Source organism: Trachinotus anak, unplaced genomic scaffold (genome assembly GCF_046630095.1).
Source record: "Trachinotus anak isolate AG129_WGS33_773 ecotype Australia unplaced genomic scaffold, CSIRO_AGI_Tana_v1 ptg000029l, whole genome shotgun sequence".
NCBI lineage: Eukaryota > Metazoa > Chordata > Actinopteri > Carangiformes > Carangidae > Trachinotus > Trachinotus anak.
In genome coordinates this window covers 558,075-575,981 of record NW_027273880.1, presented here as the reverse complement: position 1 = coordinate 575,981, position 17,907 = coordinate 558,075, and the positions used below count along the sequence as shown (strand labels likewise).

Below are 17,907 nucleotides of genomic sequence, written 5' to 3'. Positions count from 1 at the left end.
ATTCAGAAACTGAGCCTTAAAACCAGCCGTCAGGACTTCTGGAACTGGAACAAAGAAGTCACCGCCCAAAGCCCCGCCCCAAGCCCCGCCCACCTACACCCACCATCCAACCTTGCATGATTTGATTTCTCTGAGTGTCTACCTGAAATATGTTATATTTTTATTGGATCACTCACAAATCAGTCAGCCAATCAGATCCTCTCTTCTGATTGGCTGACTGACCTGTTGTTACCAGAGCTCCAGAGAGAAACCAGAGAGAGGAGATGTAAAACTACACTGAGATGGTTTTTGGTTCTTAAAACCACAGATATATCTGGTGGAGTGGATAATAGTCAGTGTGTGTTCCCAGCGTCTCGTATGAAGACGTCCACTGTTGGACAGTAACAGCAGCAGAATGTCTTGCAGCAGTGTGACAGCATGTGATGAGCAGGACTGGACCCTGGAGGCAGACAGACCCAGTTCTGGACTCAGTCGGCCTGATGATGGAACGCAGAGGAATGTGAGATAACAGCTCCTCTGACTTCATCCTCCCTCATAGCACTGAGCACTGCTGCAGACCCCCACCCTTCACTCACCTGATGGAGGGATGATGGATGGATGACAGCTGTTGCTAGGAAACCTCAGCTACATGAAGTCAGGTCAGTGGTTGCTGAGATGAATCAGTTTGTGGTTATAATGAGACTCGTTAGTGAAATAATGAGACAGGTTAGTGATGTATAAGATAACGTGACGTGTTGTTTCAACAATTTGTTCATTGATCTGTTTGTTCATTGAATAAACTGTATACATGGTGGGAAAGAAGGTATTTCCATGACTGGAAGACAAATTGAAACGGCTGCTTTCCCTCATATTTATTCAGGAAGGAGCTGAAATCTTTGTCCAGGGAGTCTCATCTGATTCTTCCAGGGTTTACCACTGACTTTAGGTGTAATAGACACCAGTTCAGTAAATCCTTCAGACTGACATGTGACTGTGGCCACGACACCACACATGAAGAGTAGCAAAATAAATTCCAGTTGAATATTTTATCAATCAATTTCTTACATTAGCATTTGATTATGTTCTGACCTGCTATCGAATGGCTGAGAAAAAAATTGGCCTGAGGCCAAACTTGCCGACCCCTGCTCTGAGGTCAAGACGATGGCTGGACGTCGTAGAGGAAATCTACTCTGTGGAAAAAGAGACTGTTTACCTGAGAGCTAGAGCTGGAGTTCATTCAAGGACAGATCCCAATCTTATCAGACAGGAAATAAACCAAAGTCCAAGACTCCAGACCATGTTCAACAACTGTCATACAAAGAGCAGGTCATGACATCTTTATTCTTAATATAATGTTTGATCCAGTTCAACCTGAAAATGATATTAGATGAGTGGAAATCAAGATAATGTTGAAATAGTGAGACTTGTTTTTTCATGTAAAGGTGAATAAGGAAGAGTTTGTTTTTAATAAATAAGGGTGGAACATGTCACTCACACAATCATGTGACTTCTTGTACCTGCAGAGGGGAGGAGCAGCTGAAAGTGAAAGTGTTCAGTGAGCTCAGACTCCATTAAAAGTGGACGGAGCAGAAGGAGGGAAACTGAAGGCTGAGGCAGGTGAGTGTTAACACAACATTATTATTATTTTACTGTCAAAGTCTCTGAGTCAGTTTGTCCCTGTGGACTGTGGAGGGAAGAAGAGTCACAGTGAACTTCTGTCCACACAGAGACACCAAGAGGAAAACCTGTATGTGTGTGTGTTTGTGTGTGTGTGTGTGTGTGAGAGAGAGAGAGAGAGAGAGAGAGAGAGAGAGAGAGAGAGAGAGAGCTGGGCTGCTCTTCACTTCACTGCAGCTTCCTGACTCCATCTAGTGGACTGATGGTAGAAGTACAGCAGCTTCCTCTTCCTCACACTGCTGACTGAATACAGCTGACACTGATATGAACCAGAGAAGAAGAGTCAGTCAGTGGAGGAGCAGCTGATATCTTTACAGGAGAAATGATGTAAAAGAGAATTTCAGTGGATGTGCAGATGAATGATGTGTGTTTCTCTCCATATGAAGGTAGAAAGTGTGTGTGAGCTGATGTGGATGTGAATCCAGCAGCATGGATCAGTGTGAGGACAGAGAGGAGGGAGCCCCTCCCTCTAAAACCACTCTGTGTGGGGGCCATGAGAGCCAGACCAGAGCTCAGAGGTGAGATGAGGATCTCTAACTGTCCATGACTCTTCTCCATGTCAGAGCTCAGCACTCAGATCACTGCTCCATCATTATTCACACTTAAAACTCTGTGTGTGTTGTGTTTATTCAAAGATTGAACGTATTTTTCATCAGTTTTTATCCAACATGCACATTTATCAGTTGTGTGTTTGTTTCAGGATCCAGCAGCAGAGACCAGACTCTCCTGAACCCAGCTGTCTGTCTTTAAAGAGCAACCTGTCAAAGGACTTTGTCATTGACTTTAAAGGAGGACGTCCATCAGCTGATCAGATGTAAGCTGTAACAGGACAATAAGACACAGGTTACTGTAGAAAAGAACCAGTTTGTACAACGTGTTGTTGAACAATGTCTGAAATCAAAGTGTCTGTTGTGAACGTCCACGCTGGAAGGTGGAGGTCAAACTCCAGCTGTCATGGAGGGGGAGGAGATATGATGTGGGTTAAATATGGAGATAACGTCTCCCATGATCAGACAGACTCTCCTGGAAGAATCATAGTGTTGACCTCAGTTGTTCACATGAAAAGTGACAGAAATAATTTGGGTGAAGAATGAAAAAAGAGCTTGAGAGAGTGAGAGAGTCTGTGTGTGTGTGTGTGTGTGTGTGTGTGTGTGTGTGTGTGTGTGTGTATAAAATTGCATTGAATGATTGTAATTGTGCTTTGGCAACACATTTGAAATGTCATGCCAGTAAAGCCTATTGAATTGAATTGAACTGAAAGAGCTGAGAGAGAAGTTCAAACCCCGCCTACTTTCTCACCTGCACACAGCTGACCAATCACTGAAGGAGGTGGGTGTTTCATACACCGTTCAACCATTTGATGAACCCCTCTGATGGAGTAAATTGATAAAATGTTCCTCATTCATATTTGAACTGTCATTTACACAGTGACATTTTTCATCCTGGGAGATGCCCAGTACAACCAGTCTGATACATGCAGACACTGAGCAGCTCCACTGGAGCAGCTGGGGGTTCTGTCTCTGTGTGGACAGACATAATGTGAGCTCATTCTTCATGATTCCTCCACAGAGTGGACCAGGGGAGCTCAGAGGTTCCCAGGGGTCAGTCTGCTCAGCAGCATCAAACACACCTGGACTCCATATTTATGGTCTGTGCATGTACTACAACTACTTTCACATCTGCTCACAATCATCTCCATGCTGCACTGTTAGACCAGTGGATTGTCAGTCTGTCCAACATGGATCTGATGTTTGGCTCCATGGTTTTAGTTTGATGCTGTGACTCATGTAGTTTCCTGTTCCAGCTGCTGGAGGAGAACATGGTCACTTTTGTGAAGAACGAGCTGAAGAAGACCCAGAAGCTTCTGAGTGCAGATTACCCAGAATGCTTAGAGAGTCAGAGGGAGGATGAGGAGGTGTTGGACGGTGAGGATGAAGAGCAGAGGAGCATCAGAGAGGCATTTGTGAAGATCACAGTGAACTTCCTTAGGAGGATGAAGCAGGAGGAGCTGGCTGACTGTCTGCAGAGCAGTAAGAGGATTTCTCTAAAGATTCAACATGATGCAGAAATGAGACATTTACTAATGTCTCAACACATGTTAAAATGTTTTATATTCTTTCCATGAATCAGTTGTGTATCTTATTTGCTGTGTGTTCATTCAGGAACTCCTGCTGCAGTTTGTCAACATAAACTTAAATCTGAGCTGAAGGAGAAGTTCCAGTGTGTGTTTGAGGGGATCTCTAAAGCAGGAAAACCAAACCATCTGAATCAGATCTACACAGAGCTCTACATCACAGAGGGAGGGGCTGGAGAGGTCAATGATGAACATGAGGTCAGACAGATTGAAACAGCTTTCAGGAAACCAGAAACAACTGTCAAACTAGAAGACATCTTTAAACCCCCACCTGGAAGAGATGGACCAATCAGAAGAGTGATGACAAAGGGAGTGGCTGGCATTGGGAAAACAGTCTTAACACAGAAGTTCACTCTGGACTGGGCTGAAGACAAAGCCAACCAGGACATACACTTCACATTTCCCTTCACCTTCAGAGAGCTGAATCTGCTGAAAGAGAAAAAGTTCAGCTTGGTGGAACTTGTTCATCACTTCTTTACTCAAACCAAAGAAGCAGGAATCTGCAGGTTTGAACGGTTCCAGGTTGTGTTCATCTTTGACGGTCTGGATGAGTGTCGACCTCCTCTGGACTTCCACAACACTGAGATCCTGACTGATGTCACAGAGTCCACCTCAGTGCACGTGCTGCTGACAAACCTCATCAGGGGGAACCTGCTTCCCTCTGCTCGCCTCTGGATAACCACACGACCTGCAGCAGCCAATCAGATCCCTCCTGAGTGTGTTGACATAATGACAGAGGTGAGAGGGTTCACTGACCCACAGAAGGAGGAGTACTTCAGGAAGAGGTTCAGAGATAAGGAGAAGGCCAGCAGGATCATCTCCCACATCAAGACATCACGAAGCCTCCACATCATGTGCCACATCCCAGTCTTCTGCTGGATCACTGCTACAGTTCTGGAGGATGTGTTGAAGACCAGAGAGGGAGGAGAGCTGCCCAAGACCCTGACTCAGATGTACATCCACTTCCTGGTGGTTCAGTCCAAACTGAAGAAGGTCAAGTATGATGGAGGAGCTGAGACAGATCCACACTGGAGTCCAGAGACCAGGAAGATGATTGAGTCTCTGGGAAAACTGGCTTTTGAGCAGCTGCAGAAAGGAAACCTGATCTTCTATGAATCAGACCTGACAGAGTGTGGCATCGATATCACAGCAGCCTCAGTGTATTCAGGAGTGTTCACACAAATCTTTAAAGAGGAGAATGGGCTGTACCAGGACAAGGTGTTCTGCTTCGTCCATCTGAGTGTTCAGGAGTTTCTGGCTGCTCTTCATGTCCACATGACCTTCATCAACTCTGGAGTCAATCTGCTATTAGAAGAACCAACATTCTCCCAGAAGTCCAGAAGAAGAAAAGTTGAGTTTACACAGACAAATTTCCAACAGAGAGCTGTGGACAAGGCCCTACAGAGTCCAAATGGACACCTGGACTTGTTCCTTCGCTTCCTCCTGGGTCTTTCACTGCAGACCAATCAGACTCTCCTACAAGGCCTGATGACACAGACAGGAAGTGGCTCACAGACCAATCAGAAAACAGTCCAGTACATCAAGAAGAAGATCAGTGAGAATCTGTCTGTAGAGAAAATCATCAACCTGTTCCACTGTCTGAATGAACTGAATGATCGTTCTCTAGTGGAGCAGATCCAACAGTCCCTGAGATCAGGAAGTCTCTCCACAGATGAACTGTCTCCTGCTCAGTGGTCAGCTCTGGTCTTCATCTTACTGTCATCACAAAAAGATCTGGATGTGTTTGACCTGAAGAAATACTCTGCTTCAGAGGAGGCTCTTCTGAGGCTGCTGCCAGTGGTCAAAGCCTCCAACAAAGCTGTGTAAGTATAGAGAGGGTTTGGTTTATTCATCATTATATGAAGACACTGTTCTGATCTTTTCAACAGCAGAGGAAATAAATTCCTCTCTTCTTTAATTCCTTGTTATCATCTCTTCAGACTGAGTGGCTGTAACCTCTCAGAGAGAAGCTGTGAAGCTCTGTCCTCAGTCCTCAGCTCCCAGTCCTCTAGTCTGAGAGACCTGGACCTGAGTAACAACAACCTGCAGGATCCAGGGGTGGATTCACTGTCTGCTGGACTGATGAGTCCACACTGTAGACTGGAAACTCTCAGGTCAGGATTCATCAACCAATGACCATTTAAGATATCATTAACATTAGAGGATAAACAGCGAACATGTGTAGGATTGTGTAAAGTATATCTCACTTTCAACTTTGCCAGAACTTTCTAGACTCAAAGAATTTCTTTCCATGAGATCCATGGATCTTTATCTTTTACTCTTGTTTTCTCTTTACTTTGATTTCTCTTTTCCATGAGGATTGTTCATCATTGTCTTTCGTTTTTGGTTTAGTTGCTCGATCATTTCATTCCAAAGATTTTTTTAAATGAACGTGTCTAAATTTAATTTCCAGTGGGGTGTGCACATGTGGACCACATCTTAGTAGGATCAGTAATGGATTCAGAAAAATCTGTGAAATATATTATAAGTGTATCTGCACACTAGATTCACGGCTTCCCTTTTTTGGTGACATTTTGAGCAACAGATCTTCCTCAGACAAATATTCCTATTCCTATGCCTTAAATATTTTGTATTTGGACCAAAACAGAACAGAACCGACAACAAGAAAAGAATCAAACGGCACAAAAACAGACCTCCAAGTGTTGACAGAGGGTTCCTGTGTGTGGTTTTGTGTGTCTGCAGTCTGTCAGGCTGTCTGATCACAGAGGAAGGCTGTGCTTCTCTGGCCTCAGCTCTGAGCTCCAACCCCTCCCATCTGAGAGAGCTGGACCTGAGCTACAATCATCCAGGAGACTCAGCAGTGAAGCAGCTGTCTGCTGGACTGGAGGATCCAGACTGGAGACTGGACTCTCTCAGGTATGGACAGACACTGTCTGATAGAGGAGAAGAGCTGAAACATGTTCTCCGTCACAGCTGATGACAGATCTCTACAGAAGAGCTCTGACTTCAACAACAACAAAAGAGGAGTTTTCTCCTCATGATGCCTCCAGTGTCTCATTATGACTCACTGTGTCAGATTTAGGAGAAAAGATCTCACAGTTGTGAAATCAGCTGTTGTCAGCTGTGTTTTTATTTCAGACTGAATCAGCTCAAAGCAGCTGCAGCTGGTTTAGCTGCTCCTGAAGCAACAGAGTCTCTTTGAATTTCACCAGAATAATCCAGAGACTGTAGAGACCTGTTCAGTGTTAACACACTAATAATAACACAGCAAGGGGATCAAGGTTCAAGATGGCGGCGTAGCCTGAAAGCTCCATACAGCCGAACACAAACTTTAGAAAAACCCCACAAACGCACCAACAATTTCGAGCAAACAGTGCAGCTCTGGATATGTCAGAGCCACCCGAGTCGAAACCCTACGACATTTTCACCAGAGCACGCAAGGCAAACATCGTTGAGACAACTTCTCCGGCAACGATGGTGGCTAATGAAGTTAGCAGCATGGCAAATGTAGCTGATGTGCTAGCGGAGTTGAAGTCCCTTCGCTCAGACTTTGGATCAAAACCGGACAATATTGATCAGAATCAGAATCAGCCATCCGCGGCGCCATTAAAAAAAGGGAGGGATGGGGAGAAACAAGTGGAGAGGAGAGGAGAGGAGGAAAAAAAAATAACAGAACCCAAACTATACTCCTAGTGGGGGGGGGGGGGGGTACAGTGTGGGATTCGGGGGAAAAAGAAAACCTCGGCAACATAAGCATATATAAACACATTTTACAACACAATGGAAGCGGCGAAGGCGTGGGATGGGGTTGGGGGTTGGGGTGAGTTGCATATGTACATGTGAGAAGTGTCTGTGAATGTGTGTGTGTGCATAGGCCTGGAGAGTCGCTTCGTCTAGTTCACAATCAGTGCCTCAGTTCGCAGGGTGTCATCGCGATAACACAGCAAGTTGCCATGGAGACATCCTTGATCGGGTCCCGGACGGAGTCAACAATCGACAGGTGTCCGTGGAGGAACCCACAGCACCAGCCTTGGCCAAGGCTGCGGGGGCTGGAACGCAGATTAGATTATGATTGTTTGGGTTAGGGCGAGCAGTCGTATTTCAATAGACACGGTTTACTCTGTTAGTCCATTCTGGTCATCTTCATCCATTCTCCTTTTCAAAGCTGAAAGCTTCTCCAAGATGTGACCCATGTTGCGATTTATGACCACAGTCTGAGCGTTAAGTTGCGGTTCACAATCACAGTCTGAGTGCTTACAGCTTTACTCACTCCATCAATTATGTCGGGCAGCATGGGGATTTGGACTGCTGTCACCGTCTTCCGAATTTTCCGATACACCAGGGCAATGCCTAATCCAATCAGCAGAAAGCCTGATATCACAGTTCCGAATATATAGAGATCTTCGATGTCCTCAACGGAAAGAATCGCCAGGCACACGACCCTCCACTGCTCCCAGGAGTCCCTCATGTAGCCAGTGGTGTACGTTCCGCCAGGGCAGACAGGTTCCCCCGAACCCGGGCTTCTTGTTGAGAAGATCCTGTCAATTGTGTTGAGAGACCAGTTGACCAATTCCATGATTTTAGATTTAGAGAGCAGTGCGGAGAGAGGCTTCCAAGGTTTAGACAAGACAGGACGAGACATGAGAAGCAAAGCAGGGAAAAAAGGGAGAGGAGAGAGGGGGAAGATGCGTCCGCCTTCGTTGAGAGCCGGAACACGATCTGCATAAAGACTGCACAGGACGTGATACACAGTTCCTGAAGTTACGACGGACATTGAACGCACCGAGAAGAATAACAACAGCTGAGTCAGGTATCATAAATGATATACAGAGACTAATAAACACTGTTTCTTTGTGATAGTGTTGCTAAATGTTATACTGAAAAGATAAGGAGTGGTTCAAACTTTTAGACGGGATCAGAATTTCAAATAAGGGAACATGATAAAAATCAGGATCATTTTTCTAAATTATTTTATTGTATTATTTTCTGTGGTGCAACATATAAGCCAAGATTATTTCTAATACAGCATTGTTTAATGCAATCTTTTTTTTGTCTTTAACTGAGAACAGAGAAAGGGGTTAATGTTAAGAGGAGACATTATGGTTGTTTGGACTTATGGCTGTTCTGTCCAGGGTCAAGGGCACGCAGACTAGCTGCTCCTCAGCAATAGTGGATCAGCCTCCCCCAGAGCTGGTTTATTAAAGGGGGTGTGGGAGAGCATTTCAGTGGAAATGCCAGAGGGTGGGAGTGGATTTTTTCTAGTTTTGGTTATCATTGTTCTAGTTGTTCTTGTGATTTTTCTTTTCCCCTCCGGTGTGTGTCATATCTTTGTGTACGGTTTTGGCAGAATCAGTAACTATAACCTTATCAGGATATCAGAAGATACTACCAATGGCAAAAAACTATGTCTGTGAATAATTATGAAATTAAGATCACCAGTTGGAATGTTAGGGGGCTTAGAAAATTGATTAAATTGAAGCAAGTTATAAATAGGTTGAAACATCTCAGGTCTAAAATCGTTTTCTAACAAGAAACCCATCTGATGGCCTCAGACAAACCTTGTCTGGAAAAAGATGGCCAGGCCAAGTGATTTATTCTTCTTATAATAATTATGCTCAAAGTCTTGCTATCCTTGTACACAAATCAGTTCCATTCCAAATTACTCAAACTATTCAAGATCCAACGGGTAGCTATGTGGTTGCACAAGGAAACATTATGTCACGTAAAGTTAACCTAATTAATATTTATGGCCCTAACGAGGACATGCCTTCTTTTTTTGAAAAATTACTGTTGACTGTGTCCACCTTAGAAGGTCTCTATATTTTTGAGGGTGACTTTAATTGCACGTGAGACCCAGTAGTGGATCGACTTACGGGAACTGATACCTCGCACGTACAGACAAGGAGAAAGCTGACTGAATTCATAAAAGATCTAAGACTAGTCGATGTATCCAAACAAAAAAGACTTTTCCTGTCACTCCTATACTTATAAAACGTATTCACGTATCGATTATTTCCTAATATCTGTTGAACTGCTTACTAATGTCACAAACTGCTGGTATGACAGCATAGTGATTAGTGATCATGCAGCTGCCTCAATGGAAATATGCTTAGGCATATTTGCTCAACATCAGAGATGGAGGTTCCAGGTATATTGGTTACAAGATCCATCCTTTCTTAAATTCATAGGAACCTGCATAGATAACTATTTCCTACTAAACACGGATGAAACAACCGCCAGTATAAGATGGGAAGCATTCAAAGCATATATAAGGGGAGAAATTATTAAATATACAAGCTCAAAGACTAAACAGCACAAAAAGGAAATACAAACATTGGAAAGACAGATTAAAACACTAGAATTAGATCTTTATGAGAATAATGATGAGGACAAACAGCAACAATTAACAGTAATGAGAGCTCAGTACAATAAACTAGCAACTGATAAAGTTGCTAAAAACCAAGACCAAGCAAGCATGCTATGAAAAGCCAAGCAAATTACTGGCTTGGTGGATTAAGAAAATGCAAGCCGAAAGAACAATTAACAGTATAAAGACAATGTCAGGTGATTTAACAACAGACCCAGCTGAAATTAATGCTACCTTCAGAAACGTCTATGAACTATTATACAAATCAGAATATGCAGGAGCTGCACAACAACAAGCATTTCTCGATCAGCTACAGTTCCAGAGCTTATCTGAAGATGAAAAGGAAGCACTGGACGGGGCATTAACAGCTGAGGATCTTTATGATGCCATGAGCAGTATGAACAGCGGGAAAGGACCTGGTCCTGATGGGATACCTATAGAATTTTATAAGAAGTTTAAACAGAAACTTGCGCAACCTTTATTGGATATGTTTAAAGAATCATATAAAACAGGAACTCTTCCACCATCATTAAGATTAGCTATGATAACTGTGATATTAAAACCCAACAAATCACCAACCAGTTGTTCATCTTTCAGGCCCATTAGTTTAATGGGATGTGATACAAAAATATTATGCAAAGCTCTCTCTAAAAGGTTAGAACAATATCTTCCTCAACTGGTCAGTAATGATCAGAATGGTTTTGTATTACAACGACAAGGCTTCCATAACATCAGGAGAGTTTTGAATGTACTGTTTGAGAAAAATAATGCCAAAGACACTGCAATGTTATCAGTCGATGCTAGTCAAGCATTGGATAGAATAGAATAGAAATACCTTTTTGATCTGCTTCCTAGATACGGTTTAGGAGAAACATTTCTCAAATGGATTCAATTACTGTACACAAACCCAACAGCAGAAATATTGACTAATAATACAATTCCTAAACCTTTCAGTTTACAACGCTCAACCAGGCAAGGCTGCCCTCTGTCCCCTCTGCTTTTCACTTTAGCAATAGAACCTCTCGCGATCGCAGTAAGGACACGTAGGAATATAGCTGCCATCAGGATTTGGGACATAGAGCATCATATAGCATTATATGCTGATGATATAATTTTTTTCTTAACGAACCTGAGGAGCAGTATTCCAAATTTGATTACTTTACTTGAAAACTTTGGTGAGTTTTCTGGATACAGAATAAACAAATCTAAATCAGTACTGTTAATTCTAAATGAAGAAGAAAGACGCAATCCCAAAATAAATATACCATTTACGGCCACACAAGATGGATTAAATATCTGGGTATTAAGATTGCCCCGAAACTTGGCGACATTATCCCTATAAACTATAACGTATATAAGAGGCCATTTCATGTCATTAGCAGCATTGCACATGCAAAGGCCTGGAGTGGTTTCCTGCTTACATTCAAGTTGTGGCACAACTCAGAAGCTGTCAGCTCTCACATAATGCCTAAAACAAAAGAATTATGTGAAGCCACAAAGGCAGCCATCTTGGCACTACTGGAAATTGGCATGAGTGAGAGACAGGTAGCCAAAAAACTGAAGATCTCCAAGACAGCCATTCATTACACCAAGAAAAAACAAGCCGAACATAGTACTACCAAATTGCTAGCTGGTCGAGGCAGGAAACGTCTTTCTACCCCACGAGATGACCGTGCACTCATCTGTTCCTGTGTCAGGAATCGTCGTCAGACCTCCAGGGACCTTAAAAATGAGTGGGCACTGTCAAGACATGTGACTTGTTCGGCAAGAACAGTTTGAAACCGACTTCTTGAAGCTGGACTAAAGTCACACAGGGCACGGAAGAAGCCCTACATCAACGAAAGGCAGCGGAAGGCCCGGTTACTCTTTGCTAGGGATCACAAGGATTGGACCGTTGATGACTGGGCTAAGGTTCTCTTCAGTGATGAATCCAATTTTGAATTGATGCCCACTCCAGCCAATTTACTGGTTAGGAGGAAGCCTGGAGAAGCTTACAAACCAGACTGTCTTGCCCCTACAGTAAAACATGGGGGTGGATCAGTGATGATCTGGGGTTGTTCCAGTATGGGTGGCACAGGGCAAATGCAATTGTGTGAAGGGTGAATGAACCAGGTCATGTACAGGGATACTTTTGAAAAGTCTTCTTCCATCAGCTGGAAAACTCTTTCCTGCCTCGAACAACTGGATTTTCCAACAAGACAATGCCCCTTGCCACACGGCAAAGTCAGTTAAAGCCTGGATGGAGAACCAGAACATTCGAACCATGCCTTGGCCTGCTCAATCACCAGATCTGAATCCAATGGAAAACCAGTGGACAATCATCAAACTCAAAAAGGAGAACCACAAGCCCCAAAACAAAGCAAATTTGTTTGAATTTGTGCAACAGGAATGGGCTTCTGTGACAGCAGAACAATGTCAGAAGCTGGTGGAGAGCATGCCAAGACGCATGGCTGCAGTCATCAAAAACAATGGTTATGCAATCAAGTACTAACTCCTGTGTGTATCATGTGACTAAAAGAGGCAGAAAAGAAAACACAGAATGCCTAAAAGCACTGTTTTTGGCAGTACAATGCCATAGCTATTGATGTTAGAACTTAAGTGATTTTGGTTATTATCAAGAAACATGGGAAATGGCTAGATATCAGCTCTTAAATTAAACTCTTATGAGCTATTTTTGTTGTTATCATGATATTTGTCCAAGCAAATGTACCTTTAGTTGTACCAGGCATTAAAATGAACAAGAAATTGAAGAAAACAAGGGTGGTCTAATAATTTTTTCCATGACTGTACATTGTTAAAGGTAAACAGGAGGAGTTTGCTTGGATTTGGGAATCATTTATGTCATTCTTGACCAATGAAACGGATAACACTGACTGAACAACAGGTTATGAAATGATCCTGCCTTTCATTATATTTTTAATTTATTTAATTTAATTTAATTTATTTATTCATTTATTCTCTTTGCTCCATCTTAGTATTATTTATTCTAGTATTTATTTTCCATTTGTTTGATGTCTGTTGTCATTGTCCATTTTATTCATTTCCTTTCTTTGTCTGTGTGAATGAGTGACTGTTCGAGGGGATATAAATGAAAATGTGTCTTCAACCAAGGAGGAAACAAAGAGAATGAAATCAGGTCGCACCATCATGTCTCTGTCTTCTACAATATTGATGATCACAGTGAGGTTCAGAGAATTGACAGCTGATGGCGACCACCTTTTCAGTGAAGAAGGAGGCCAAGATATTGCCTGAGAGGTTTGTGTCTGGTGGAGGTGGTGGTGGATTGAGTAAGGTTTTGAAGGTAGAAAATGTCTGTGGTACTGCTGATCTTATAATTGTAAAGAGGGGGTTTTGGGAGCACTGGTGTTGGATGAGAAAGCAGCATTTTCTTGAAGGCAGAGCTGAGGCCGAGGTGGTGGATGGAGGCAGATCTGGAGGCAAACAGTGAAGCAAATGAATAGTGGTCAGAGAGGTGCAGGGCTGAGACTGTTAGACTGTCTGTGGCACGATGTCGGGTGAGAATGAGGTCAAGGACTTTACCAGCTTTGTGAGTCAGAGGTCTGCAGACACATCTCAGGTCAAACTAATGTATCAGGGACAGGAGCTGCAGAGCTTGTATGCCTCTGAATTAGCAGCACAATAGGTTTGTTTCTGGGGGTCATGAGCTCATTCACACTGCCCTGCTGCAACTACCAGCCAACACTTCCACAAATACTGCAGTTAATGTGCTTTCCAAGTAGCAGCAAGGACACAGTACACAGGTATGTCTGTGAAGAAGATGCTAAGAAGTAGCGCTTCCTTTTCAGCTGCAGCCTCCACAGCTAAAAAGCCTTCCTGTTTCTCTGTGGTGAATGTACGTCCGTACAGACAAGCCTCCATCTGAACACAATACTAAAACAGTCTGTGTGTGAGAGCCATGTAATGTCCATGTCTGCATGTTGAGAGAAGCTGCTGGTCTGACCCCCCTCCTCCTTTCAGGGTGGAGCCTGCTGGAGTCCGGTGGTTGAGACCAGGTCTGAGGAAGTGTAAGTGTGTTTTTCATTTGATTCCTGAAAACAAAGCAGCACATTGAGTCATCATCAGGCTGTCAATAACTGATCAGATGATAGATCAATAACTCCACCTGTGTTGTGTCTCCTCTCCATCAGATTCCTGTGAACTCACACTCGACACAAACACAGTGCACAGAAAGCTCCAACTGTCTGACGACAACAGGAAGATGACACGTTTGGAGGAGGATCAGTCGTATCCTGATCATCCAGACAGATTTGACCAGTGTCCTCAGCTGCTGTGTGGAACTGGTCTGACTGGTCGCTGTTACTGGGAGGTGGAGTGCAGAGGAAAGGTTTATGTATCAGTGAGTTACAGAGGAATCAGCAGGAGAGGAAACAGTGTTGACTGTTTTTTTGGATTGAATGATCAGTCCTGGAGTCTGTACTGCTCTAATCATGGTTACTCTGTCTGTCACAATAACATGAAAACATATATCTCTTCCTCCTCCTCCTCCTCCTCCTCCTCCTCCCCCTCCTCCCCTATCTCTCACAGAGTAGCAGTGTATGTGGACTGTCCTGCTGGCTCTCTGTCCTTCTACAGAGTCTCCTCTGACTCACTGATCCACCTCCACACCTTCAACACCACCTTCACTCAGCCTCTGTATCCTGGGTTTGGGTTTGGGTTCTGGTGGTCCGGTTCCTCAGTATCTCTGTTCAGTGAGGCAGAGAGAGTCTCCTCCTGTTAGAGAAACTTTCTCACTGTTGAACAGAGAGTTCAGTCTGTTCATGTCCGTCTCTTTCACTCATTAACATGTTTTCAGATTAATGTATTAAATCAGTTTATTTTTTAAACTTTGCCGTGTTCACAAAGATTATTGCAGAATAAAAATCCTGCCTCTTTTGATTAAATTATTCTGATAATCATTTTCTTCAGTGAATATCAGTGTAGTGTTAGTGATGACTAAATGTTAAACAGGTTAACAATAATAATCAATATTTAACCTTTCCCAGAGGAGAAAGACTGAAATTCTCCAGGAAAAGTGTCTTTGTTTCTGTCCCAATCTCTCAAGCTGTTGGAAGATTGTCAAAAGTTTTGAGGTCATGAATTTTAACCTGCACGAACTAAATGAAGTTTGAAATTCAACACTGACAGTGAAAACTCAAAATCTCTCTCAACCTTAAAGTGGTGAGACATTTAGAGGTTGTGTGTTTGATCCTGAGCAGGTCGGAAAGTCCAACACCCAGAGGAAAGACTGAAAAGCTTTTAGAAATGATGTCTTCAGTGTCTGTGACCAAATATCTCTTAGAGTCTACACATTTTATAAAGTCATTTCCCCTGTGTCTCTACAGTGTGTTCTTTAACTGTGCATCTTCAGTCATCTCTCTTCCTCATACAAGTTCACACGGGTTGTTATCCTTCAACCATTTACATTATTATTTTTATATAATTTTGATTTTACTGGTGAAAAAACAGAAAGTGACATAGAAAACATGAAAAGGAGACCATGGACAGACAGCTGATGTGACAAAGTGTATATGTATATAAATGAGATTTAGGGTGTAGATTGAATAAGGTTGGGTGTGTAAGTAAGGAGGATGTTCTAATGATATACCATTGTGTACACTAATAATAATAATAATAATAAAGTAAATAGGAAAATATATATTTGTGAAAAAGATTGTTCTCTCTTCAGTCTTCCTCTTGTTTTCCTGAACCTCACTAACGCTCCGAGAGTTCAGGGTTTGAGCTTGAAGATGATCCAGTAGCCTGCAGCCTGCTACCATTTTATATCCATGATGTTTTTCTAAGTCATCTCACATATGAAACAGCTGTTCTTCTAATAATCACTTCCTGTCCTGATCCACCAGTTCTAAACTGGTCTTGATGAGTTCTTGGTTCTCACAGCACCTCAGTCTAAGTGATCTGGACTAGTGCAGCTGCCTGTTACTGAACTTAATCCAAGAGGTTATCTGGTGTCAAAATGCAGGAAATCTGTTTGAAATTACAATGTTTTTTCTATGGGAGGACCCCCGGCCTCCTCCCACCTCCACCCACCAGTTATATATCTTTCCAGGTCTGCTCCCGATTTTAAAACATAAGCAGGTGTTGATCTAAATGCATTCCTCACCTTCAGTGACTCACACCAGGTGAGGCATCATCACTACACAGCTTTATATGGAGCCAAGCTGAAGTAATGTTTCCTCTCGTTACTGTAACGAAGTTGTTTCTTTGTGTTCTTGTACTTTGGAGTATTTGATGAAATCAGTAACTTTATCTGTACTTAGGTTTTGAAGTATTTGACTTCACTACATTTAATAAAAGCAGCAATGACACAACGACTAATTTGTTACATTTCTACTCACCAGTCTGTCCTTCTCATGCTCCATGCGAGTGAAAGAAAATGGCTGCTGTCAAATTCCTGAACAGGTTACCTGTCCAAGTGCCCGGATGTTGAAAGTGTCACTCATCAGCGTTTAATACCATGAACTCTGTGATATTACACCAACACTCTTATGTTTTCTCACCAGTGGACCAGCACCTCAACACTTCACTCTAAAACAGCTTAACACCAGAATTTTAACTCCAGTGAATCTCCTGTGTGTGGAAGTTTTATTGGGACTGCAGATGAAAATTAGCCTCAGGCTAACTCTGCTACACTGCATCAGATAGCCCCATATTTAATATTGTACATTGTCTCTTATAAATACAGTAAATAAATAAGTTATAAATTGTGTTATATATTTTATTGAACTTTATTTCACCTGTACTTTTGTTAAGAAATGTGCTCTACATGATTTCACTGTATAATATGATTGGAATTCATTGACAATAGAACTGACAGCTGGAATAGAATGCTCATGTTGTGACGTCCTCTGACATCATAGAGGCTCATTTGCATATCATCTGCAGGACAGTAGAGTTCTACAGTCCTATGTACATTTGGCCTGTGGACAGGTAAGACCTCCTCGCTTCACTCTCTTATTTCTCTTTGGTCAAACTGTTTCATGTTGTGGAAAAGGAGAATTTACTTTTCCTGCGTTTTCCTGTTCAGTGAGTCACTTTTTTCATCAGTTACAATCCAACAGGCATTATATTAAGATGTGCATCTCTGTTTGTAATCAGGAGATGCCAACGTACTTTTTCCTCTTGTACAACACAGTTTGAAGCAGAAAACTTTGTTTTACTTGTTGTCTAAGTTGCATGTGTGGAAAACTGTGTAGATTTACTTGCTCTGGAAGAAATTTTACATGAAAGGTTTGAAATTGTTGCATTTGTGACTTTCTGCAGTTTCTTTAACCGATAACATGAAAAATAAAGATTATTTAATAAGTATTTTATTACATGTGACTGCGTTGTTTTTTAATTCCTTTGATCACAAAAAAGTTTTCATGTGACAGAAAAAGCTTCTTTTGAGCTCCTTGTGATGAATTGTCATGTTGTATTAACTGCACTTGTTGCTACACTGCTGGGTTATGAGTTTAGATATGAAACATGTCAGTTACAGTTACATTTCTGTTTCTGATCCACAGTGTCATGATGAAATGCTGGTAAGAAAGATTTTTGCTCAGTGAAGAAAATAAAGATGATGAGTGACATTGTTAATTACAGCAGACAGAGATGGAGACAAGGAGGCAGCTGCTGATGTCACAGCAACCAACAGAGCAGCAGAAGGAGCATGAAGAGGAGAGGCAAAGACTTCAGAGACAGAGGAAGGAAAAAGATAAGTCCAGAGCAGACAGAGTCACTGAGGTAGGCCACAACGCAAACCCTCCCACACAGTCACCAGTGTTCACCA

At 42.4% G+C, this 17,907-nt stretch overlaps 3 protein-coding genes across 4 annotated transcripts in view; 2 read left to right on the top strand and 1 right to left on the bottom strand.

Annotated features, from left to right (window-relative positions):
- LOC139611995 (protein NLRC3-like) overlaps positions 1-17,907 on the top strand; it is a 418,379-nt gene that overhangs the window by 281,101 nt on the left and 119,371 nt on the right. The window lies entirely within an intron of this gene.
- The window catches only part of LOC139611996 (NACHT, LRR and PYD domains-containing protein 12-like), a 173,090-nt gene that overhangs the window by 42,368 nt on the left and 112,815 nt on the right, over positions 1-17,907 (bottom strand). The window lies entirely within an intron of this gene.
- LOC139612007 (protein NLRC3-like) lies at positions 328-16,450 on the top strand. The gene is made up of 11 exons (XM_071467141.1): positions 328-638; positions 1,503-1,596; positions 2,043-2,174; positions 2,357-2,470; positions 3,226-3,304; positions 3,461-3,686; positions 3,819-5,613; positions 5,731-5,904; positions 6,494-6,667; positions 14,097-14,143; positions 14,267-16,450. The coding sequence occupies exons 3-11, from the start codon at positions 2,086-2,088 to the stop codon at positions 14,854-14,856; spliced, it is 3,288 nt and encodes a 1,095-aa protein (XP_071323242.1). The 5' UTR covers positions 328-638; positions 1,503-1,596; positions 2,043-2,085; the 3' UTR covers positions 14,857-16,450.